This window comes from Apiospora marii, assembly GCF_038362585.1.
Source record: "Apiospora marii strain CBS 49790 chromosome Unknown utg000003l_segment0_segment0, whole genome shotgun sequence".
NCBI classification, from domain to species: Eukaryota; Fungi; Ascomycota; class Sordariomycetes; order Amphisphaeriales; family Apiosporaceae; genus Apiospora; species Apiospora marii.
Genome location: NW_027117374.1, coordinates 3,400,741 through 3,424,945, shown reverse-complemented (window position 1 = coordinate 3,424,945; position 24,205 = coordinate 3,400,741). Strand labels below are relative to the sequence as shown.

General features: G+C 53.8%; 7 protein-coding genes across 7 annotated transcripts; 5 read left to right on the top strand and 2 right to left on the bottom strand.

Moving 5' to 3' along the window:
* Positions 1 to 1,977: 1,977 nt before the first annotated feature.
* Positions 1,978 to 7,349, top strand: PG985_004620 (glycoside hydrolase family 18; the record flags this gene model as incomplete). The annotated part of the gene is made up of 14 exons (XM_066824389.1): positions 1,978 to 2,067; positions 2,141 to 2,199; positions 2,258 to 2,508; positions 2,591 to 2,728; positions 2,806 to 3,172; positions 3,248 to 4,154; positions 4,214 to 4,307; positions 4,374 to 5,258; positions 5,319 to 5,347; positions 5,394 to 5,933; positions 6,019 to 6,375; positions 6,439 to 6,754; positions 6,829 to 7,101; positions 7,177 to 7,349. 14 exons carry the CDS (start codon positions 1,978 to 1,980, stop codon positions 7,347 to 7,349), a joined length of 4,479 nt encoding a protein of 1,492 aa, XP_066687549.1.
* Positions 7,350 to 8,740: 1,391 nt separating this feature from the next.
* Positions 8,741 to 14,066, top strand: PG985_004619 (uncharacterized protein; the record flags this gene model as incomplete). The annotated part of the gene is made up of 7 exons (XM_066824388.1): positions 8,741 to 9,413; positions 9,498 to 9,695; positions 9,756 to 10,165; positions 10,253 to 11,955; positions 11,996 to 12,116; positions 12,213 to 12,482; positions 12,555 to 14,066. The coding sequence occupies 7 exons, from the start codon at positions 8,741 to 8,743 to the stop codon at positions 14,064 to 14,066; spliced, it is 4,887 nt and encodes a 1,628-aa protein (XP_066687548.1).
* Positions 14,067 to 14,894: 828 nt separating this feature from the next.
* On the top strand, positions 14,895 to 15,887 carry PG985_004618 (uncharacterized protein; the record flags this gene model as incomplete). The annotated part of the gene is made up of 2 exons (XM_066824387.1): positions 14,895 to 15,167; positions 15,228 to 15,887. 2 exons carry the CDS (start codon positions 14,895 to 14,897, stop codon positions 15,885 to 15,887), a joined length of 933 nt encoding a protein of 310 aa, XP_066687547.1.
* Positions 15,888 to 16,468: 581 nt separating this feature from the next.
* PG985_004617 (WD40-repeat-containing domain protein) lies at positions 16,469 to 17,921 on the top strand (the record flags this gene model as incomplete). The annotated part of the gene is made up of 2 exons (XM_066824386.1): positions 16,469 to 16,702; positions 16,818 to 17,921. 2 exons carry the CDS (start codon positions 16,469 to 16,471, stop codon positions 17,919 to 17,921), a joined length of 1,338 nt encoding a protein of 445 aa, XP_066687546.1.
* Positions 17,922 to 18,359: 438 nt separating this feature from the next.
* PG985_004616 (uncharacterized protein) lies at positions 18,360 to 19,526 on the bottom strand (the record flags this gene model as incomplete). Its single annotated transcript, XM_066824385.1, has 3 exons — positions 18,360 to 18,705; positions 18,818 to 19,235; positions 19,313 to 19,526. 3 exons carry the CDS (start codon positions 19,524 to 19,526, stop codon positions 18,360 to 18,362), a joined length of 978 nt encoding a protein of 325 aa, XP_066687545.1.
* Positions 19,527 to 20,463: 937 nt separating this feature from the next.
* On the top strand, positions 20,464 to 21,490 carry PG985_004615 (uncharacterized protein; the record flags this gene model as incomplete). Its single annotated transcript, XM_066824384.1, has 3 exons — positions 20,464 to 20,623; positions 20,695 to 20,798; positions 20,891 to 21,490. The coding sequence occupies 3 exons, from the start codon at positions 20,464 to 20,466 to the stop codon at positions 21,488 to 21,490; spliced, it is 864 nt and encodes a 287-aa protein (XP_066687544.1).
* Positions 21,491 to 21,796: 306 nt separating this feature from the next.
* On the bottom strand, positions 21,797 to 22,626 carry PG985_004614 (uncharacterized protein; the record flags this gene model as incomplete). Its single annotated transcript, XM_066824383.1, has 2 exons — positions 21,797 to 22,546; positions 22,624 to 22,626. 2 exons carry the CDS (start codon positions 22,624 to 22,626, stop codon positions 21,797 to 21,799), a joined length of 753 nt encoding a protein of 250 aa, XP_066687543.1.
* Positions 22,627 to 24,205: the final 1,579 nt, after the last annotated feature.

Below are 24,205 nucleotides of genomic sequence, written 5' to 3'. Positions count from 1 at the left end.
AATTATACTTTTTAATAACTCCGATAATAATTAATATTATTATTTTTTAAACAGGATTTTATCTTTAATTACTTTAACAATTAAGTTTATTAAAATAAAAGCGTTTCTTTTAAGTTTAAAAATAATATATTTAAATCGAACTTTTTCTATATTAAAATAGTATTTTTTTTTAATTTAACTTATAATTAAAGCCTTATTATTAAACCTTAAAATTTTTACGTTTCGCAACCTTATTACTTTTATTATTAAAAATATTAAGGTTTATAATAATAGGAAAATTTTTAAAGTTACCTTTAATTATTTTACGATAAATATCGATAAATTTTTTTTAAAGCTCGTTATATTTATATCGAAATTAAATTAATTTACCTTATATTTCTTTAAAACGAATATTATTATTAACTTTAAATTAAACGTTAGCTTTAAAGCCTATTTTTAATTAAAATATAAAGGTTTTTATAAATACTTTTTATTAAATAATATTTATTTTATTCTTTTAAAGGTTATATAGGATTTAAAAAAAGTCGAGATTTTTTTAAATTTTTTAACGTACGCGGCCCGTAAAATAATACGAATTAAGAATAATTTTAAAATTAAGGGTATTATCGGGCTAATTTATTATATTAACGATTTTATTTTATAATATTTAAATTATTTAAGGATTAAAGTTATTTTATAATTAAGTAAAATTAAAGGGGCGGTCGCTTTATAATTAAAGATATCGTGAAACTTTAAATTAATTTCTTAATTATTTTATAGGTTTTATTTTATAACGACGTATAATATAATATTAATTATTAATTCTTTTTTTAATAATAACGCAATATTAAAAAATTAATATATTCGTTATAAATAGTTTCGTATTACTAAAATATAAAAAATTCGAAGCTTTACGTTACTTTATAAATAAAATAACTTCGCGTTATTAATAATAATTATTATATATTTAAATAAAAAAAATAAAAAAAGTTTTATATCGAAAAGATTATTAACGATATATTAAATCGAAATAAACGAAATACGTATTATTTAAAAAAAATATAATAAATTATAAAGGTATAATTTCTATTAATATTATTATACGAAAAATTAAAAAATCTTTAATACCGAATTACGAAAGTTTTACCTAAATACCAATATAAGGCGTACGGGCTTTAATACATAGACCACCGGTATGGGGCCGTGACATATTCGTCACCGATAGGTACCGTGACAGCTAAGTCCTGTACTCCAAATAATTTGGAGTTGAGGTCCCGCACATCGCCATGTGGAACGACACCATTGTCTCCCACGAAAGCATACTGCGTCGGTCCGACGGTCAATTTGCTTAAAACCCGGCGCCGGCTTGCGAGGTGGGACGAGGCCGAGCAAAAGGAAAGCAGCGGCGGTTTTCCCCGTCCGTCACTACCTCGAGAAGGGCGGGATATAGGCCACACACAGCCTACCGAAGTCAAATCCATAAATGATCGACTCTCTCTACGGCACTCCATTTTGGCTTGGTTGCACCCCACAAGGCTGTACAGTATGCGACGGACGGTTCTTACCTAACTGTATGTAGCGCGCTCTGATCCACCATATACGCTATTAATACTAATTTCCCGCTCATGCAGGGTCCAATTGCCAAACTCACCTAATTGATCCCTGAAAAGTACTTCGGAACGGAGACGTCTCCATATGCGTAGTTCTTCGCGACTAGTCTAGGCAAAAACACCATGCGATTCCGTGATGATAGCGGGTGTGTGTATCCATTACCCGTTGCGGGCTCTGGAATATGGAAGCGTGGGTCCCAAGTTGAGGGTGGCTCCAGCCTCACGCCATATGAAAAAGTTCTCTCGGGGCCAAAGGCTGGACAATGGAACTTTTCGTCGCACCCTGTGTGCTGCTACTCGATGATATAATCTCTTCCCGCAGCCGCGGCTGCTTTCTTCTCTCCTCCTATCGACATCAGCTCTGAGGTTTCTAGCAACAACCCTCAAGATGAGAGGAGCTCGCACGCTTACGTTGCTAGGCGGCACACTGTTGCTGGCCACCCAGGTCGCTTCAAAGGCTGCCATAGCCCATTACATGGTATATATTCCTTTTTGTATCCTTTGGCATCCTTTCCGGTGCAGAGACAGCTGACACAAGATCTCATGCATAGCTTGGGAAGATTACAGTGGAGCATGCCAAAACGGACTTGAGGAAGGCGAAAGCTGCTGGGTGAGTTGGAGGGACGGCTATCATCTCCGTTATTGCTTGATGTTGACTGCTTCTACAGGTTCGACACCTTCGCGATGAACGTTGGCTGCGTCGAGTCAGACTGGGTCGATGAAGTCCTTGGTTACATGTTCAAGAACGCGGCGGAAGCCGGCATGGGTGTGTACTTGAATATGGATCTCTATGCCTCTGGCGATGCATGCTTTAACGGAGCATCGTGCTGCGACTACGCCAACGACTACACGGATATCTGGAACAGATACAAAGGCTCCGACGGGTGGTTCAAGATTGACGGCAGAAACGTTGTGAGCAGTAAGAAAGAGCCCTTCTATCCGGCCACTGACTGGAAATAAGCTTTCTGGTATATTGACGCTGACTCAAATACCGGGAACAGCCTTCTCCGCAGCCAACTGGTCCCGGGTTGAGTTCAATAACTGGCGAGACACCTGGGACGAAGGCAACCTTTTCTTCATGCCCGACTGCCCGACTTTGACAATACGACTGGTTACTACGAGGGAGCTGAAGGCTGGTGGTAAGGTACCCCCACGGCCCCCCATCATACGAAGTACTTACCCTCTGCCAACAACAGGGAGCACTGGGGCGAAACAGTGGACGGCATCGCCAGTTGGGAGAGTGCATGGCCCGAGTATGCAGGTAGCGGTGGCGCCTTCCCTGGCGATGTCGGCCCGGACATGAAGCCTTTCCAAGCAGCACTTTATCACGGTGCCGAGTACATGATCCCCCTCAGTCCACTCCAGTACAAAGCAGCTTACAAAACCAACCTCTACCGCCTGGGCGATATGGGCCTGCCAGTTCGCATGGAAAACATCCTGGCTATGAATCCACGGCCCAACTACGTGCAGTTTCAGACTTGGAACGACGGCCCGGAGAGTCATTACATTAGTGATATATGGCCCGAGCAAAATCATGACTACCAGCCATGGAAGTACATGAATCCTGACCGGTACGATCACAGGTAAGTAGTGTGGTTGCTGCATCCTCCAGACTCGTGACGCGGCGGTTTTTGCTAACGTTGGCGCGCCTGGCGTAGTGGCTGGCAGCCCCTGGTTCGGTCTTTCAACGATGCGTTCAAGAGTGAAGGTTCCACGGCGGCCTCGATGGATACGTCAGATGGTAAAACAGCCGAAGGCGCTATCTGGTACCCGAGTTTTCCGCGCGATACGGTCTGCAAGGGGCCGGACGGCATGTACTCGGAGAAGCCCATCAACTACGATGCCGGCGTCGAGGGCGTCTACTTTGCCATAGTGATGAAGCAGGATCTCGCGCCGGGCTACACGCTCAAAGCGTGGAGTGGCAACACGCAGACGCCGGCCGTGTACAGCCTCAAGGCCGGTCTGAACTATGGCAGTGCCGAGGTGCTCAACCACGGCGCCCAGTACCTGGAGATCCTCGATCCCGACGGCCGCCGCGTAGCCTCCGCAGCCGGCGGTATGTGCGTGGCGAAGTCATGCCCTCGCGGTATCTACGTCCGGAACTACCACGTCACGGAACTCGAGCTTGGTGACCAAGATGCGTACTGCGTTCCCTGGCCCCGCGAGGTGGACGAGCCTGACCCAGATCCCGCCGCTTCGTCAACCGCAGCCACGCCTGTTTCTACGTGGTCACCGACTCAAGTGGGGGATTTACCGCAACAAGAGACTGGCAAGGCAGCCAGTGATTGGGAAAAAGCACACAGCAAGGTCTGCCTGTTTTACAATGACTCCCCGGAGAAATCTGAAGACTGCTCGTCTCAGTGTAAGGATATCGTTGAACAAGCCAAGAAGGAACATAGAACCACATCATATGGTTGCGTGGGTTTCTGGCCAGGCGCTAAATCCATTCCGTGGGAATATTACCCTTCACTCGGCTGGATAACTGAAGGATATTGCACATGTGACGATCCAGTGCTGAATTTAATCGGCGACACATTCCTCGAGGCATTGCCCGCCATTGCAGAAGTGGGTCTCCCGAATGAACAGATGATTTGAGGTGTGATACTAACTAATGACGTCCGCAGATTGGATGTTATTTACTCATGTCCTCGTTTAAACTGGTTGTCGACATAGGCCTGAACGCTATCCCAGAAGGCAGAGCTCTAACCAGGCCGCTTGGTATACATCCCTTTCCCAGTCCTTGTCCACTGCAGCGAACCTAGCTAATGAATGATTGCCTGTCAGCCGCGCTGGTGGACGCCGCCAAGCTCTCCAATTACGTGTATGACACTTCCCAAGCGCCCGACGAGGCATTTGGGAACTGGTTGAACGTCTGTGGCGACACCGACCTCGTACCCGACGAGATCAAAAAGGTTTTCGACACGCTGAACATGGTGGCAGACTCGGTCACCAGCTTCAGGGTCCCCTCTAAGATTGGTAAGGGCAGCGGGCGGAAAGGCGACAAGGGTAACCCCAAGTCGCCCAACAAGCCGACCAGGACCAAAGGCCCCGAGAGCACCAGGCGACCCAGCGAGACGGCTTGCCACCTGAAGCCTGGCGCCAGCCTCGAGCGCAAGGGGAGCATCGTTACGGGTCGGGAGTGCCACAACGGCAAGACGACGACGCACGCCTACACCATCACCTCGGTCTCGTACGCCGCGACGGCGCAGCCCACGCTCGTGGCCGCCACCTGCCAGGGCCGCTGGGATCAGGCCTGCCACCACTACAGCTCCGCCATTTCCGTCCATCCGGAGTGGGGGATGCTGCATTGCGGGCAGAAAGCGGCGACCAAGACCCAGCCGGAGCTGAAGGCGGCCGCTACCGACACTTGGTCTGCGCAGCACGCGGGCGCCGGGTGGCTGAATGCGGCGTACCGGGAAGAGAAGCTATGCGATAAAGCCGTATACCCTCCGTCGTATCTGCTTGCCACGGCCCAGAGGGCTCCTTCGCAATGCGGGGCCGACCCCGTTCAGGTCGTCCGCTGGCTGCCCAGAGACCAGAACCGTGGTGCGGCGCATATGTGGAACAACATTTGCTTCCAAACGCCCCTCGACGCGCTGAGCGACACCGATATGTACGACGCTGTCCGGCACAAGAACTTTGGCGCGAAGACCAGGGCCAGAGCATCTAGTAAGTAATCCCTCGCCCATCAGATTCCCTTCACCGACTGACCATACTTGCCACGCGTAGCCAAGACAGAGTACACGGTCGGAATAACCGTGGGACTCGTCCCCTCAATTCACCATCGCCTCCTGGGAACACAAGGCGAAGACGGATGATGGCTTATGGGACAACCCATGCTGGCCGAAAGAGGCAACACCTACCGATCCCGGCTTCGCTCTGTTGGAGAACGATCCCTGGTATACTCGAAACAACAGACAGCCTGCGTACGACTACGAAGAGGCACTCGGGCCTTCGAACGGGCCGGCTAATCTAAAGCGGCGCGACTGGATACCGGAACGGAACGAGCCCTTCTGTAACGGACCATTGACTTATGACGGATTGTGCAACTCAACCATCAACGCTCAAGTCAAGAAGAAGCTGAAACGTGCCCGCGACTGGTTCGGAGGCGATTGCGACAAGCCCATCGCCGACGCCATCGTCCTGCCGGAGGACCCCCGCATTCCGGCTGAGATCAACTACATACGCTCTGTCCTCGATGAACGAAAGAGGGTCCTGGGCAACGACGCTGGGCGTTACGAGGAATTCACGGCGCCCGATCTGGAGTTTACGGCGTATTTCTGGATAAAGGGCATGGGACGCAAGACGTGGGAAACACTGAACGATAAGAACCGTGTCCCACAGGTAAGTGGCTCTAATTTCCTGAGAATCTTCATACTATTGTGCTGTATGATGCTAAGACGTGGTATGCTCGCGCGCCGTTGCCCAGATCCGACGCGCTTACTTCTACGAATACGAGAATCATGAACGGCTGAATGGGAGGGGCAAGGGACTGAAAGGAAAGCCGCCCCTTCCTCCAGGAACAAAGCGAAAACGAATGCATCGGGGAGCTGGCGATAACACTGAAGATTCCCACAACCACACGACCGCGCAACGAGTATCAATTAGGCCGGTCAAGAGGGATCCAAGCTCAGAACCTAACTCCAAATGGCACCTAGGTCAGATCTCAACACCGCCAAACGTGGTTTTCCGGAAGAACGGGCCCTTCACGTATAACTATGATAACAGCTTAGGCAATGGCCAGACCATCTTCATCCTCGACGACGGTTTGAATGATATCCCGGAGGTATGTAAACATCACAACGCGCAGATATCGGTGACCGATTGACTAACTAGCTGCACTCCACAGGAGCTTGGCGGCGACGTCGAGGAGGTTCTCTTGAGGAGGTACGGCCACGATATCCCCAATACTCCAGAAGAGAAGGACCACGGCACGCTAGTAGCCGCGTATGCAGGAGGCCGGACGCTCGGTATGGCCAGGAAGGCTAGGATGATCGTCATGCAGACACCTTTCAGGCTGAACGAGAACTGGCCTATCGAGAGGTTCCTCGAATCCCTCATCAACGTAGCCAACCGGTGCATCGGGACCAAGGATTCCACGGTTGTAAACATGTCGTGGGGTCTGAAATATTACTGGGCCGACGAAGGAGTCTGGGAGATCATGGGTAAGCACTCGAATTCACGTTTGCATGGTGGGCGCTTCGCGGAGGGACTGTACACTAACCATGGCATCGTGCAGAATGGCTCATGAAGAAGATAGAGGACAAGTATGGGACGGTGTTCGTCGTAGCCGCAGGCAACGACAACATAGGGGTGCAAGACATCCCGGCCGTTTTCGCGGCTACCATGCCCAATCTCCTCGTCGTCGGTGGCTCTACCAAGGACGGCACCAAGTCGCGCATGAGCAACCACGGGGACCTCGTACATGTGCACGCGCCGGGAGCTTGGCTGGATTACCCGCCGGGTTGGCCGGAGGATAGGCGTGTAGAGAACGTCGTGGGTACATCATACGGTAAGTCGACAACCAACCGTCATATTATAACGTATCGGATGGGACAATCAACTAATTCCTCTAACCGTGCCTTAGCTGCGCCTCAAGTTGCAGGGCTCGTTGCCTACATTCGAGCTCACCCAGGCATAAACGCGCAGACGCCCAGCGCCGTCAAGGCCAAGGTTCTGGAGCTTTCCAGGACCGTTAAGACTGAGGCCGAGGTTGAGGGTAAACTCAATGTGATATGGAACGGGCAACATGGTAATTAGAGAGCAGAAGGTGGAAGATCGTTAATGTTCTCTTTTATCACGGCAGATAACAGTCACATCACATTGAGAAAACATTTTAGGGGATTTTGCTACCCGCACCCATGCTTTGTTTCCACGGTATTTTTTCCAAGCTCAGGAGGTATTGTCAAAGCATTTGGATACGGTGGCTAGGTAGGCAGGCCTGCTTTCAAGTTTGTCCACCTACTAAGTTTGTGTACAAACTTCTGCACATCACATCTTCCTACCAATATAACTCCCAGCAATTTTTGAAATTGTGTACGGAACAACAAAACATTGTCATCAAATTGGAGGATATCGAACACCCTCAGACGTGGGAGTCCGGCTCTTCTGTAAGCTTCCCTATCTTTTGCTAGATAACCAGGTATATGAATGTCATGTCTGATGTTTTCTCTCCACAACGTCATCCTTGTGGAATCAGTAGCGTCCCTATGAGGAAGTTCATATGAAACCTGTAAAGCCCCCTCGGCCGCCATGCCCGCCACCAGCTGCCGGAAAGGTTACGCGCTGTGCAAATCTCCAGGAGAACAACGACAGGCCAAGGACGGTCGGTGAGATAAATCTATTGATGAGACTGAGCGGGGATCCAAAGGCCAAGCGAGGATGCCAAGGTACGTATCGACATACGGCTATTCAAAGTCCCAAAGGAACAAGGGCTGGCACACTCTGGCTTGGGCGAACAAGAAATGATCGTGGCCGTGCCGGGTCCCGGTGTGTTGTCAAAGGTAAACGAAAAGTCCCCGTCCTAGCAGGCAATATGCAACCGTCTTCGGGATGGCCTGATTGTCTCACATGGGTCTTGCCGATGTTCAGTATGCTCAAGAGCTACTGTGGCCCAGCATGAACCTGGCGGCTAACCACTTTCGGAGTTTGCATGTGGAGATGATTGCATGTAACCCTGTTGCCTACATTAATCTTGCTGCCTAAGAAGATATCACCGGTAATTGGAAAGATCGGCGTATTTCACAATTCGATACGAGACACAGCCGCCTGTCGGAACGGTAAACCCCTTTCGTGGCCACAATGACGGTTGCCATGAGCGGTTTCTTCGCCCCTAGCTGTGGGAGCGGATATTTTCAGTGGAAATGGTGCATTAATCACGATGATTCGGCCATGGGTGGGCGATGAGGACGCATATGATACAGTAGGAATGGCGTTTGGCATATAGCAATTACCTGAGTTAGTAATTCTATACCAATATATACTTATAATAATAAATATATCTTTATTGGTCTGCCTGTCACCTTTCTGCTTGCTGCATCTATAGGTTAAAGGGGCGGACACGGAAGCGGCCACTGATTCTCTCACTCGATTCGACTCTTTGCTTGGCCGCTCCTGCAAAATCTCCAGCGACGTTCGTTTCGTTATTAGTCATGAAGTCCGGCAGGCTAATGGCCCAGACCTGGGCCCTTACCCGAAAGAACTTCACTCTTGCCCTATTTCGCTCGCCTGTCTCGACATGTATACAGGCTCTCGCACTCCCTATTCTGATCCTGACGCTTCTCCTTGAGATACCACACTTCACGCCGGATAACAACAAGTACGGGGTTGGCAGGCGGGCCACGATTCTGAGCCTGAGGGATTCCATGCGAGCTACCGGGGGCAAGAAGTTGGTGATCGTGGAGAGCCACGGGCTTGGACCCGACTTCCCCGACGTCCTGAGCCGATTGACAGCGCCGTTGGACGCTCAAACCGTCGTGCACCTGACCAACGAAGATGATGTCGCGCGAGCCTGTAGCGTTGACTTTCACGGACAATCCAACTGCCATGCCGTGGTGTCCTTCAACGATACTCCCAAGAGTGGCCGCGCGAACGCCACTTGGGACTACGATGTCAAGATCGCGCCCGCGTCGGGCGGGGGACAAAACTTCAACCCCTTTACCCATACCGGCGACGCCGAAGGGGCTATTCTGCCCCTCCAACTTGCCATCGATAATGCCATTACCGATTCGACCGTAATACCTGAAGTGTTTGCCTTCACGCAAGAATCGCAGGCACAACATGACGAGACCAAGAGAAAGGACTTTGCTGGGCTAGCTACCTATTGTATGCATACGCTAAGCTTGGCACCTCGCGTTCCATTTTTATTCTGCCTATCTCTTGATAGTAACTAATGTATGGTTTCTCCAGTGCTTTCCTTCCTGTTCTTACTCACAATGACGACGCTATGCTACCATGTCAGTAGCATGGTTATTACGGAACGCGAATCCGGTCTCACTCAACTGATGGACGCCATGGGTGGACCCGAGACTGCATGGTCAAGAATCGCCAGCTACATGATCGCCTTTGACCTCCTATACCTGCCGCTCTGGATCATTCTTGGATGCAGTAAGCTCGCCGCACGCTTCAATATGAACTTAAACCATCTACTGACGTTACCCAACCCAGTCTTCTGGAAACTGTTCGCGCCCACGACGAATCCGGCCGTGCTGATCTTCTGGCAGGTCTTTACCGGCTGGGCCGTTACGCACGCCAGCATTTTCGCGGCAGCTTTCTTCAGGCGCGCGGCCCTTGGCGCCATCGTCATTGCTTGTATTTCGTACCTCCTTTCCATCGTCGCGGCTTACGTGGACAATGTGTCGTTCGATAACCCGCCCTCGCTTACTCAGGTCGTCGTCCTGGGTCTTTTGTTTCCCAGCATGAACTACACCTTCTTCTTCGACTATCTAGGAAGATTGCAGATGTCCTTGCTGCCGATGAGACTGTCGCAACCTAGACCGCAGTGGAGCGTGGAGGCTGGGACATCCTTTTTTAGTCCTGAGTATAGCTGGACAACGGAAGCTCCCCCTTATCTGTTGGTACGTGATTGCCATCTCCCTTTTGGCTTTCTGTTTGTCTCCCTTCACAAGGAACTGCGCTCATTGCTAATACGACCTCACCAATAGTGGCTCTTGCTGGCCGTGCAAATAATCGCGTTTCCTTTTCTGGCGTGGGTGGCTGAGTATGCCCTGCATCGAAACAATCGGCGATACCGAGTCTTCGACAACAGCGCAGCTGCTCACGATTCCCATACCGCCATCGAGGTATCGAATCTTGAAAAACACTGCCGGCCCTCCATATGGCGCAAAATATTCTGCTGTTGCTGCTGCGGTGCCCGTAATCCATCGATCAAGGCTGTTGACGGGCTACGCCTCACGAGTCAGAAAAACCAGATACTCTGTCTGGTCGGCCCCAACGGCTCCGGCAAGTCCACTGCGCTCGACATGATTGCCGGGGTCCAGGTACCATCCCATGGCGATATCCGAATCCGCGCGTCGCCGTATTCCATGGGCATCTGCCCCCAGAAGAACATCCTGTGGGAGAATTTGACTGTCTACGAGCACGTCGTGCTGTGGAACATGCTCAAGGGAAATACCGAGAGTCCGCAGGCGTTGGATGCTCTGATCGAGACCTGCCACTTGACGCTCAAGAAGTCGTGCTTGTCGAAGCACCTGAGTGGGGGGATGCAGCGCAAGCTGCAGCTGGCGTGCATGCTGGTAGGAGGCAGTTCCGTGTGGCTAATGGACGAGGTTACGTCAGGTATGGACCCCGTGTCGCGACGGGTGATCTGGAACGCCATCCTCAAGGAACGCTCAAAGAGGACGATGATCTTTACTACACACTTCCTAAACGAATGTGAGGTGTTGTCTGACCAGATAGTGGTTCTCTCGGTAGGTCGCGTCAAGTGCCAAGGTACCCCTGCCGAGCTGAAGAGCCAACATGGCGGCGGATATCGCGTCCGAATCCCCAAGACTGAGTCCGTATCTCATGTACAATACCCAATCGTCGACGGCGGTGAACGGTATATCTGCACGACGCCCGACCCCTCGTCTGCTGCGGAAGTATTGGCCTCATTCAAAAGGCCTCGGGATACCCGTTTCTCCATCACAGGGCCCACGATCGAAGACGTTTTCCTCAATGTCACCGAAGATCCCCAAATCTTGGACGCCAAGTCCTACTACCCCGACCCCGGAACTGAGCGTATGGGAAGCCGACTCACGATAATGCAGCCGTCTGTACTCCAGCAGATGCGGGCACTAATACTAAAGCGTATCATCATTCTGCGCTCACAGTGGCTAATTTACCTCATCGTGCTGGCGATCCCCATCATCGTCACGGCGTTTGGGAAGAACGTTCTCGGCGAATATAAACCGCCCGCATGCCAGGGTCTGGTGAGCGCGCCTACTCGAGGAGCCGATCCGGTATACATGCCCAACATCACCGAGGTTGCCGCGGGCCCGCCCGCTATCAACCGCACCATGACCGAGGCATCGAGGACTAGCTACGACCTAGCTTTCCGAGACCCCTTTTCGACTCCATCCCCACGCTACTTCAACGCATCGGCCCCGGTTCTTCTGAGTACGCGCCAAAGTCTCTACGACTACTACGCCAACGGCAATCAGACAGTGCGGAACAGGGCCAGGTATGGCGGGATATATGTTGAAGCAGAAGCCAGAAATAACGACAAAAACAACAATGAGAACGGTATCGACCGCCGCGCTACGTCTCTACCGCCGCTCCTGGCTATTCCGGCTGACGCCCGCGGGTCATCGTCGATGGTCCTGATGAACTTCATGACCATGGTGCGAACGGGGACCCCCATCGCCGTGTCCTACAACCCCCCTCGCCTTCTACACCGGCCACGACAGCGCCGGCAGCTCCCTCTGGATCACGATCTTCGCCGCCATGATGTCGTTCTACCCCGTCTTCTTCACGCTGTACCCCGCCTACGAGCGCCAGTCGGGGGTCCGGGCCCTGCAGTACTCGAACGTAAGTAGTAGCTCCTGACTGATTTCTTCTGTCCGCTACCGGGTCTGCTGGTAGAAGGGCATCAAGGGGCCTTCTAACCTCTAATACTACGTCTAGGGTGTCCGCACTGTGCCGCTCTGGACTTCTCACCTTCTGTTCGACTCCTTCTTCGTCTTGGTCATCTCTATTATCTGCACATTTGTGTTGCAGATACAAGCGCCATACTGGGGTCTTGGATACGTCTTCTTCGTCTTGATGCTCTACGGCATTGCTGCCACGATTACCGTCTACACGGTGTCTACTTTTGCTAGCTCGCAGTCAGCGGCTTTTTCTTTGGCTCTACTGGTAATGCTGGCGGAGTTCGTAGGTGCCTTGGTGCCTACAATGGTGAGTGCATGAGTGCTTGCTAATATGATGACAAGGAATCACACCGGTGTACTAACATGATAACCTGATTAGGTCATCGGTGCGGGCGACGAGAGCATGGAAGGGGTAGTTTTCGGGCTCGGCCTCATCCTTCCCATCGAGAACCTGATCCGCGCCCTGTCTGTCAGTCTCAACGCAAACATCGTCCGGTGTCGCGGCACCGACATCGTCGACAACCCGGGCTCCATTTACGCATACGGCGGGCCCATATTGCTGCTCATACTCTACATTGCCGGCGGCTTCTTTCTTCTGATGAGACTAGATGGAAGCACCACAATGTTCTCCTTCGGCAGGCGCGGCCGATCACTCCAGCGGGATGAGGAACTGGAACACGCAGGCGGCAGCTCCGGCGGCGCGGACGTTGAAAAAGAGGCCGCACGCGTTGCGGCCTCCAGCGAGGACCTGATGCGCCTTCTTGGCGTGTCCAAGAGTTTCGGCGGAAATCTGGCCATCGACAATGTGTCGTTGGGTGTTCGCAAAGACGAGATCCTCGCGCTGCTAGGCCCCAACGGCGCCGGCAAGAGCACGGTCATCAACATGATCCGCGGCGGGCTGGCGCCCTCCCTAGGGTCGATCCTGCTCGAGGGAGACGACATCGCTCGGGACCCGAGGCTCGCCCGGCGCCACGTCGGCGTCTGCCCGCAGCACGACGCCCTCGACCTCCTCACCGTGCGCGAGCACCTGCGCCTGTACGCGCGCTGCAAGGGCCTCGCGGACGTCCGCGCCGCCGCCGACCGCGCCGCAGGCCAAGTCGGCCTCGGCGGCGCGCAGGCAGACAAACCGGCGTCGCGGCTCTCGGGGGGCATGAAGCGCAAGCTGTCGCTGGCCATCGCGCTGCTGGGCGACCCACCCGTGCTACTGGTCGACGAGCCCAGCACGGCCATGGACGCGGCCGCGAAGCGCGTGCTGTGGCAGACCCTCAAGGCCGTCGCGCCGGGCCGCAGCGTCCTGCTGACCACACACTCGATGGAGGAGGCCGACGCGCTCGCGACGCGCGCCGCCATCCTCTCGACGCGGCTGCTCGCCGTCGGCACCACCCGCGAGCTGCGCGCGGCGCACAGCAACGAGCTCCATGTGCACCTCGTGCTGGGGTCGGCGCCCGGGTCGCCTCCCGACGAGATGGCGGCGGTCGAGCGCTGGGTCGTGGACTCATTACCGGGGGTGCAGTTCGAGGGAACGAACCTCGGGGGTCAGGTCCGGTTCATTTTGCCCGCCGAGTCGCCCGTCGCGGATCGCGCGCTATGCCCCAGCCCTGCCGCCAACGGGGAAGAAGGTGACGCTCTGCCCCTTTCGGAGCGGGATGGTGGCAGCAGGGATGAAGAGACGCAGAGCCTGACAGTGCGTCTCATCGAGGTCTTGGAGCAGAACAAGTCACGCTTGGGGATAAATTGCTATTCCATTGGCGCGGCCACCATGGAGCGTGTATTTATGAGCGTAGTGAAAGAGAGCGATGCGCCGGAGGAAGATGGCTGGCGCAGGACCGAGTCTTGGCACTCAGCGGCGATCCCTTTAGTGCCGCTGCGATTTCGGGGTACACAAGCGTAAGTGTGATCCGGAGAGTCTATGGTCGGAATAGTATTAAAAGAAGATATGTTAGCTAAAAAGCACCCTACCTTCCTTGAAAAATGATCTTTCAAAGCTAATTAAGTCTTTTCCTGGCAACAGTTGAGCGTCCAGACTTGCGGCTGGGGGCTATACCGCCACTGAACCTTCATGATATTGCTGGCGCCAACGGCGCTCTCGTGTTTTTGAATTGATATGAGAAGCTTATAATGAACAAGGTAGTAACGTGGTAAATTAGCATTACGCCTTGCCGCCTTTGTATTCATGGGGCCGTTGTGCGGCTGGCTAGGGGTTCCATGTTGGGGGCCAGCTCTATGACGGGGGTTCAGGCTGCACTTGATGGGAAACTTGGAAATACCCTCCGTCTCATAGGTCGGCGTACCCGGTTGAATAAATGGGTTTGCATAGGACGACCATGGACGCCTTCCTATCTGGTGTGCGCGGTAGGTGTCCAAGCCCCCGGAAAGCGGAAAGCCGATGGGTCTGAGAACCTTGTTGGATGCCCCCGGTGTCACAAGTCCTGTAAACATCAACAACACACACAAACAATGCCTATAGATTGATATTTTGACTCCCTTCCGGGCCCGCCCCTATGAATCAAATATTCCTCCAATCGTCCACATACCGATTCTCAGTCATTGCTCCTAATCCCTTGACTCATGGAGGGAGACCTGTCTTGCTATAAAACGACCATCCTGCGGAATCAAAACACTATATCAGACGACTAGCGAGGTTCTAAAACGATTACCGGCCATCAAGGTACTCTGAAGAAAAAACGTTGGACTTGCCGTTTCTCGACCGAACCTGGCCATGTCTGGACTGTTAGCCTGGGCTGGCGCTTCTAGGAAGAAGGCACGTGACCCCCGCGCTCTAACATCAGGCGAGCCCGAGAAGAGTTGCGAACATGTGGCCTGCTCGCCAACGTCATCTGGGGATGCCTCATCGATCGTTGACCGGATTGTCGGCATACACACCAGGTTACAGGACCTGACCGATCTGAGCCCCAGCGAGACCACCAACAGCCTCTTCGGCGATCTGGTATCCCAGTGTTGCGAGATCCGCGATGCGAAGACAGTCTCTCAGGTAATGGGACCGCATCAGTCGGAATGCGCGTCGGCCAGATGCTAACCATGAGAGCCATAGGTCCTTGCGAGCTGCAAGCTCCAAGCTGTTCTACCGTCGCTTCAGAACTTGTGTTCTCAAGCTGAAAGCTGTCTCGAGTCTCATTGGGCTCGCCATATTGCCCAGGGACAAGACCCAGCCGAAGCGCAAAGGCTATTGGAGACATTTCCCTACTATGGCAACTATGAAGAGCTCACGCGACTCGAGCTGTGTGCTCTGCGCTCGGCGGGTCTCGACCGTCCACGGAAGATTGCCTTCGTGGGGTCGGGGCCTCTTCCATTGACGCCCATATGCCTCCTGAAAGCCTTGAAAGAGGACGCGCTATCCGGCTGCGTGCCGTCGAAAGATCAGTCTCAGGGTCCAGTCATAACCAACGTCGACCGCGATGAGAAGGCCATTGCAACATCGTCGAACCTTGTTACCAGGCTCGGGATCCCCAAGGAAGAGATGGACCACTACTGCGGCAGCGCCGAGTCTGAATCGCAGAGTCTCACTAGCTGCGACGTCGTCTACTTGGCTGCGCTGGTCGGAGTGACACAGCTTGAGAAAGAGCAGATAGCCCTGAGCATTGCAGCAAGGATGCGCCCTGGGGCGTTGCTGGTGATCCGAAGCAGTTGGGGCCTGCGAACGTGCTTATATCCGGTCAGTCAGTCGGAGCAGAGAGGTAAAGAGTGCCGATGACAAGACTCTTGCATGCTAATATTGCCCGCAACTTAGGAATTCGATGCGACCACCGCTAGCCTTCGTAGCAAGTTGGAAGTCGCGCTTGTTGTTCATCCGTATGGGAAGGTGGTTAACTCGGTGATTGTTACCAGAGTCAGGTGAAAGGGAAGTACCCAGGCCCTAGCGTGATCACTAATGTCAAGTAAACCTGCTTCGTGCTTTGGACCAATACATTGATCATAGAGGCAATGATTCATGAAGTAACTACATACACATTTATTTACGTTATTGATACCTTAATATAGGTAGACATACCTGGTTAGATACTGCACAGAACTGCTTCTATATTGGTGAACATTGAATGTACATGTACCCAGCAATGAACTTACATCGATTATGCAATTCAGCCAAAAGAATTGCCGATAAGTGATAAGCTTATACCCGATATTATCTTTAATGTGAGCTATCCCACCCCAAGCATCTGCCCGATGGTATGCCCCGCGATTCAGGTAGAGCTTCATTCCTGCCAAAGCGACGACCCTCCTGAGATTTGGTATTAGGTAATGATGCAGCAGCAGGAGTCGCTGTAGCAATCTACCATGCCTTCGACTCCTGCCTTGGATGGTGCGCCCCCTCCGCCACAGGAGAACCCAGCCTTCCATTTGATCGCCCACGGCAATCATGACATTGTCCAAGCTGTCGCATTCAACGCCTACGGCGATCGCTGCGCAACCGGCTCGGTGGACGGCAAGATTCGCGTCTTCAACCGACATAAGGACGGGATATGGCGCCTTTGCGATCACTGGGTAGCCCATGGCTCAGAAATTCTCGAGGTATGTTCACATCTATCTATTTAGTGGCAGCTGCCCTCCACTTGCGCCCGCCAACGTATGCGCTGAGCTCTGGTCGCTAATAAATGAATTTACTGACATACCCCGGGTTTCTTAGCTTCAATGGCTCCCACCGACTGTATATCCCAATCTTTTAGCGTCCCTAGGGATCGAGGGACACTTCAAGCTCTGGACGGAGGACAACTCAGCACCTCCGGGCCGGCGTTTCAGTGCGACGGGCAAAGCAGCCTACGAGACCCGGTCGCCCAAGTCGCCATACCGATCCTTCTCGATCAAGCATAACGAGGACACGAGGCATACATACTTTGCGCTTCTGGCAGCCGACGGAAAGCTGTCTGTCTTTGAGAGCGAGGAACCAGAGACGCTGGCCGACTATACCGCCATAGATGAGTTTCAGGCGCTCCCCAAGCCCAGCCGCGGCGAAGAGACGTGCTTCAAGGTCCGGTTCGATCCCAACCCCGAGCCCTGCTACACGGCCCTGAGAGCAGGCGTGCCGATTGACGCGCTGGGACTGGTGGTTTCTGGCCTGATGACGGCCAGGATTTACCGGACGCGCGAGACGATTGCCGGCTCCTTTGGTGCTGCAACGCGCGCCCGGGAGTTCTACCAGGCTGTCGAGATAACTGGACACAAGGGCCTGGTTCGTGATGTAGCCTGGGCCCCCGGCAACTTTAGGGGCTACGACATGATCGCTACGGCGTGCCAGGATGGCCATGTCCGCGTATTTCGCGTCGACACACCCTTCTCGCCAAACGACGGCAAGAGCTGGCGCGTATCCGACGTGCTAGGCCAGGGGAAACACGAGGAAACTCGATCCAGCTCGACGTCAACAACAACAACAACAAGGGCGACGGCCACGCACTCGTCGCGGGCCGCCGCCCAGGAGCACGCGCACCACTCCGGGATCCGCGCCGAGATCGACAAGTCAGGCACGCAGGGCGAGCGCAAGTACCTTGGCCAGCCCGGGCAGGTCGGCCACACGGTCCGCGAGTTGTGCAAGCTCGAGAACACGACCCGGCACGGCGACCACCGCTCGCCAGTCTGGCGCGTCGGCTTCGACGACGACGGCCAGATCCTCGGCAGCGTCGGCGACGAGGGCAAGCTCATGTGCTACCGCCAGAAGCCTGACGGCGCGTGGGCCAAGAGCTCCGAGCTGGCCCCCATGAAGGCGAAGATGGTCGTTCCTCCGAACGTGCAGTAGTGGAGCAACATGCGAGGCTGAGGGCCTAAGAGTCTTGTCTATCAGGGGATACGGATCTGGAGGCTGAATATGGTGGGGGCCATGTCCGTTTACATGTATGCTATAGTGTTTGTGTTACTAGATTGTTTCTTTACGTGTAATATGATACCCATTGAGAAGTTACTTTGGCTGATTCTCGGTCCCGCGCTCTGCTGATCAGATACCATATCGTACCTTCGCCACTGTTATAACCATGCTGAGGTAGGAGGATGGATTGTCTATTATCGGCATGTCTCGTGCATAATTCTACATATAGTTTTACATATGCTCTTTCCCATGACTCCGCCTCATGAGATTGATTGATTGATCTGTTTTATATCTCCGTTCTTGTTCTTGCTAAACCGCGTTAGACCACCACCTCCTGAACTTCGGTTATTCTCTTTTGCAATAATCGCTGGCTTATTTCGATCCGGGTTGCGCAGAGAAGGCCTCGGTCTTGGGCGTCTTCGCCTTAGGCTTGCTCTCGGGGGTGGGCTTCTTGGTGTCGTTCTCGGACGTGGCGTCCCATGCCGCCTTGGGCACGGCCCGGTTCTCCTCTGGTGCCGCGGGCGCGGGCGCCGCTTTCGGGGCTGCAACCTCGGCGGGTGATGATGTCTGGGAATGGCTTGATGCCTCCTTGGCATCGGCCGTCTCGCTGGCGTTGGCGGTCTCGGGGGCGCCGTTTACGGCCGCCTCGGACTCCTCGTCGTCGGCCAGCTCGTCTCCGTAGACTTCGGGGTGTAAGCGGAAGCAGTCTTGCATGTGCCTGGTGGTTCTCTTGTCAGCAATTCTCCTTGTTTTGCTTTCGCAGGGAATATCCCAATTCCTCTCATCTCCGCTCGTTCTCAATTGGTTTCACTCGCCCAGGGGTAGCTCACTGGAACTTGTCAATACAGTCCATGCCCTTGGGCTCCTCGTTCGAGTAGACGAAGCAGCTGAAGGCGGCCTTGAACTCCTCGCCGCAGGGGCCGTGGGCCATGCCGCCCAGGCACGGGCAGTCCCAGTTGATCTCGCCTGTCTCGGGGTTGAAGGCGCCCTGCTGGCCCGCCTCGGCCTCCAGGTCCTCCGGGCTGCCTACGGCACCGGCCTCTCCAGCCTCGGCACCATCTGCGGGCGGGGCACCGCCATCCGAGGCTTTCGTCGTCGTCAGCGCCTTGTCGCCCGACTTCTTCTCCTTCTCGGCGGCTTCCGCCTTGGCTAACCGCGCCTCGGCCTCCTTGCGCTTCTGGGCCACGACGGCCTCGACGGTCGGTAAATCGTCATCGGAGAACGACGCCGGCGCAGTGACATGTGTGGCTATAATATGGGTCCAATGTTAGACAATTGCCAAAGGCAGGTCCTTATCCGGCTTCTCAATGGGGGTCAATTCGTACGTTGGACTTCCTCGGCGAACGCCGGGCTGGTGCTGTAATAGTAGACGGCACCGACGGCCAGACCCCATCTTACTACAGAGCCCTTCCACGTGCGCTTCTTGTCGGCCGGTGTGGTGGAGGCGAACCTTCGGGGGGCTGCGGTTCGGAGAGTCGCTGCTGTCTGTCGGAGTGCGTCGGTCGCACGCGGCGTCGACCGCAACGCTGATCGGTACATCTTTCGTTTTCTTTGCGACTGTAGTTTTTGGGGGGAGGGGTTTTGTCCTCTTGTAAAATTACCGACTTAAGGAATGACGAAAGGAAAGTAGCAGGGGCAACCGGTACACAACACAAAAGGAAAAGAGGGATTGCTGCGACTTCGATAAGGACGACGTGGTATATCGCAAAAAAAGATTGGTAATCAAGGTCCAAGACGAAAAAAAGACCTCGCCTCGCATCAATACGGCATTCCCAAATCCAATCCGCAAATTTTACCTAAGATCATGACGCGCCTGCTCCCGAGCTGCCGACCCAGGAGCTCGGGCCACACTACTCGCATTAGCGTCAACCCCCGGGAGAAGCATCAAGACAAGACAGGCCAAAAGCAATGCAACATGTTTTTCGGAGTTACCAAATGAGGTTTGTCATATACCGTTGCATGCATGCGTTATGCATATGTAGATGGCGGATCGTATAGTCTAGTACATATAGAAAGTATACATCAACCTGTGACGCAGCAGGCGTCGACACCTATCGTAGAGACCTTCGTTCCCGTTTCGTATGTCTTGGAATGAAAAACATGGCTGTCGCTCATTCGGCCACATCACTCTCGATCGGGTGCGATAAGGAATCGTAGCCGGGAAGGGCCTCGGTCTGGTGAAGCCCTCAGATCATCCACCGGCGCCGGGCTTGGCCAGATGTCATGCGGAGGACGAACGGGGTGTCACGGGACCCACCAAAGACCATAGTAACTTCCCATCCCATCCGGTGTAAGCTAGTGGCTTATCTATTGTACGAACCCCCCTTCCTATTTCAACCCAATCGAACGATATCTTTGTTGGGAGTGTGAAGTCGCTATTATAAGTCTCAGAGGCAGGCTACACGACCAGATCAGACTGTCTTCATCTTGTCACTGCAGCTGGACCCTTGGACTTTCTGAGCAGGACTTTTTCCCGATGGCGGCAGACGACGGCCCCGTAACGGACTGGTTCCCAGCCCGGCTGTTCCCCTCCCGGCCCTGGGAGGCTCCCACCAAGGAGAAGGACCACTTGTCGGTTATAATACTAAACCAACCGCTCACCGACATCCAAACTCTGAAACGAGTATGGCATAACTGTAAGTCAAACTGACAAGTAGCTGGCCGAATGTGTGTGCTAGCTCGCAATGTGTTACTGAGATGATCCCAGCATCATACCACGTTGCCGCCGATGGCGGGGCAAACCACTTGTATGACTGTTGCTCGCAAGCCATCTCGAAAAAGCCGGAAGAGCAAAAGCCAGAGGAAGTGCTTGTTAGTTTACTCTCCTACCCCGATGGTGGATCACGCCCATCTCTCCCCCTAACCCCTTGGCACCTGACTTACCCCTTATATGCCGTGTATAGAGCGATCTGGATGTCATCATAGGGGACCTAGACTCCCTGACCGAGACGTCGCAATCGTACTTTGAGAAGGCGACAGGCGGCAAGGTTCAGGTGATCCGCGACAGGGACCAGGACAGCTCCGACTTCACCAAAGCGCTGCGGCACATCCGGGAGCGGCGCGGGGGCGGCGAAAGCACCGACATCGTGTGCATGGGCGGGCTGGGCGGCCGCGTGGACCAGGGCCTCTCGCAGCTGCACCACCTGTACCTGTTCCAGAAGTCGCCGACGTACGCCGAGGGCCGCGTCTATCTCGTTAGCGGCGAGAGCCTGACGTTCCTCCTCAAGGCCGGCACGCACCGTATTCACGTGCGGGAGTGGGCTCGGGCGGAGAATGGGGCCAAGGACGTGTTCGAGAAGCACGTGGGCATCATCCCCATCCGGGAACCCAGCGTCATCAGCACCCAGGGGCTGGAGTGGGACGTGGAGAATTGGGCGACCGAGTTCGGGGGCCAAATCAGCACGAGCAACCACGTGCTGCCCGATACGGAAGTTGTCGAGGTGCGGGCGACCAAGGACGTGTTGTTCACGATTGCGCTGAAGGGCTGGCCTGCTGAGTCGTAGCCTGCGCGTATTCTACGTCATGCATGTCTTGAACCTACGAGAGCGTGCCCTTTAGAAGCCACACCCAACAAAAGATAAAAATAAGAATAGAACGGTCCTGATCGGAATATTGAGTGTGAGTTTACTGGATGTATAAAATACTTCAAGATGCTATTTTAAGGAACGCCAGACGCCTCGCTATGAAGTAATATCACGGATTTTTCCAAACCCACCCATGCAGCCGTGCCATGCCCATAGACACCCCCATGTATTTCCAGCCCCTGACAAGGATGTTGTCATTCTGCCGATAGCCGACTTATCCTCTTTTTACCGTAGGAAATGCAAGCAGAGCCAGCAAAACCCGAAGAAGATGATCGCACCCGCCCAGAATATCCACTTGTCCTGCATCGCCCGGCGCTCAATCATGCGGATCGTGTCGCCGCTGATGCCAAGCGTGTTGGCGACGCTGTAGAGCCGCTTCTGGGTGTTCTTGAGCATCTCGCGCTGGGCGCCGAGGTCGCCCAGGACGGCCTGGCCGCGCGCAATGTATTCGTCGAGGGCGCTGTTGGTGCTGTCGAAGAAGTTCTGCTCCCGCAGCGCGTGCGTCTCGCGCGAGTAGTCGCCGGTGCCCATGCTCATCTGCCCGCCGCCGTTGTACGCGCCGCCGCTCCCATACCGATTGGTCGGCACCTCACCCGGGTTAGTCGGGGTGGCCCCGACGTTGGCGTAGGGGTTCTCGGGCGTCGATGTCGCAAAGGGCCGCCGGCCCAGCAGCTCGGTGCGGGACTGCGTGTGCTGCGCCTCGTCGCGCTGCTCTTTGAGGGCGTTGAACTGCTGCCGGTAGTCGGCGAGCTCGGCGCGGAAGTTCTTCAGCCGCTCGAACGCCTTCTCCTGCTTCGCGACCACGAGCTCGTGCTTGGCCAGGTCGCCGTACTCGTCGAGCGTCCGGCCGAAGGAGGTGAGCGAGGCCGAGAGGCTGCCGAGCGCGGCCGGGGTCGCGGGGCCGCCCGACGTGAGCGAGGTCAGGTCGCGCCGGACGGCGGTCGATTGCTTAAGCGCACTGTTGAATGCCGTATTCTAAATCGAGAAAAGGTGCAAGTTAGTGGGCGTGGCTACATAGTGATATAGGGGGTGTTTATTTTGGGATGGCGTACCATTTTCGGAGATCAAGGATTGGTAAGGCGCATGCGAATTGTTGGCGAATCGAAGAGATGCAATGCAGATCGGAAAAATAGTTTGCTTGTTGGTCGGTATGGTCTCGATCGCAGTGTTGTTGCAGTGGGCTTTGTTTTGTTGCTAATCAAAGCTCATGAAATGGTATTATTTCATCCCACAGTCAATGAGCTGTCCTGTTGCGTGTGAAATGTGGCCTACTTTTTTGGGCTGTCATCGGTTTAGCCGTGCAGCTGTTGACCTTGAGCTGCTGCCACTAATTGGCCGTATCTCCAGTAGGTACAGTACTGTCCTGTGTTCAGCAGCAGCAGCAGGCAACTTGGCAATCAGTCCCGTCGGAAAGCCACTCCAGGGCCAACCTGGTTGGGCCCGAGCGCAGTTGAGTTTACATAGGGGGCTCTGAACGGAAAATCCATCATCCCGGGTCCAGGCCAGTACCTACCGTTGCCGATGCTAGAACTCTCCGTGGATGCGTTTTCCAGGGCCATTTTGATGGAGATGAGAGAACGGCTATATATGGAGCACAATTGGCATGGACCGTACGGTACATTATGCACTTTACATTAGACACCCCTACCCTTTCATATTCCTTGGACAGCACCCTAGGTAGTAGGGGGTGTGTTCGGCGATTCAGGTAGCTCAGGGAGGGCGCGCGAACCGCGTAGTGGTACAGAGTCACATTCCCGACAAACATGGATGTTCTGTTCTCCCTTTCCAGAGGATCATCTCCCTCGATAACTCAAAAGGCGCGTCAGGACTCATCATTGTTGTAGAATCTGGATACGGACGTCTACATAACCTAGGACTGCGTTCAGCGACCTAATCGTTACGTGGACATCGGGCAGAAGATCGGGTACCACCGCTGTGTGCAGCACACGAGCACAGCGTGAATCGACCCAGAAGTTTGGCCCAAAAATAGCAGAAGCAGTTCGGAATTTCGTGGTCATCTGCGCACCAAGCAGTCCAAGTCCGATCTGGCCGACAAGCGGCCCCTCTCCTCCAAGCCACTACTCTGTTAATCCCATCCACTCTTCTTGGGGTTGAGGGTTGGTCGGCTTTTGGCGTACACAGTGCTGGCCTCTAGTGACTTAACGTACATACGAGTCCATGGGTCCGGTACGAGTTGTAGTCGGTCGGTATGCAGCCAGCCAGCAAGTAATCCTTCCTCGATGCCTGGATACAGTCAAAAAATCACCTGTTCCCCAACAACGCATGGACGGAATGGATTCTTCTAGGCAATTCCAAGTGGTGCCGTTTTTTCCTGAGCTCAAAGCAGGCGACTTCCAAACAGGCAATGACTCACTGGCGATCGACAATGCCAATCACCACCATGGTACGATAACCAGTGACACCAAGACACTTCGATATAGGGATCAGAGCATCCAGTGCCAAAAGTGTTAGGTAATCAGCGCCAACACGACAAAACGACCGCCTCCTGCCTAGTGGCTTGGAGACGCGTTCGGGTGACACCCAAAAACATGCAGCCATCGGGGGGTTCTGATACAAAGTTCTTACCAGTCTCGTTGTGCCGAGAGCTTGCCACTTGTGTACATAGCCCCCTTT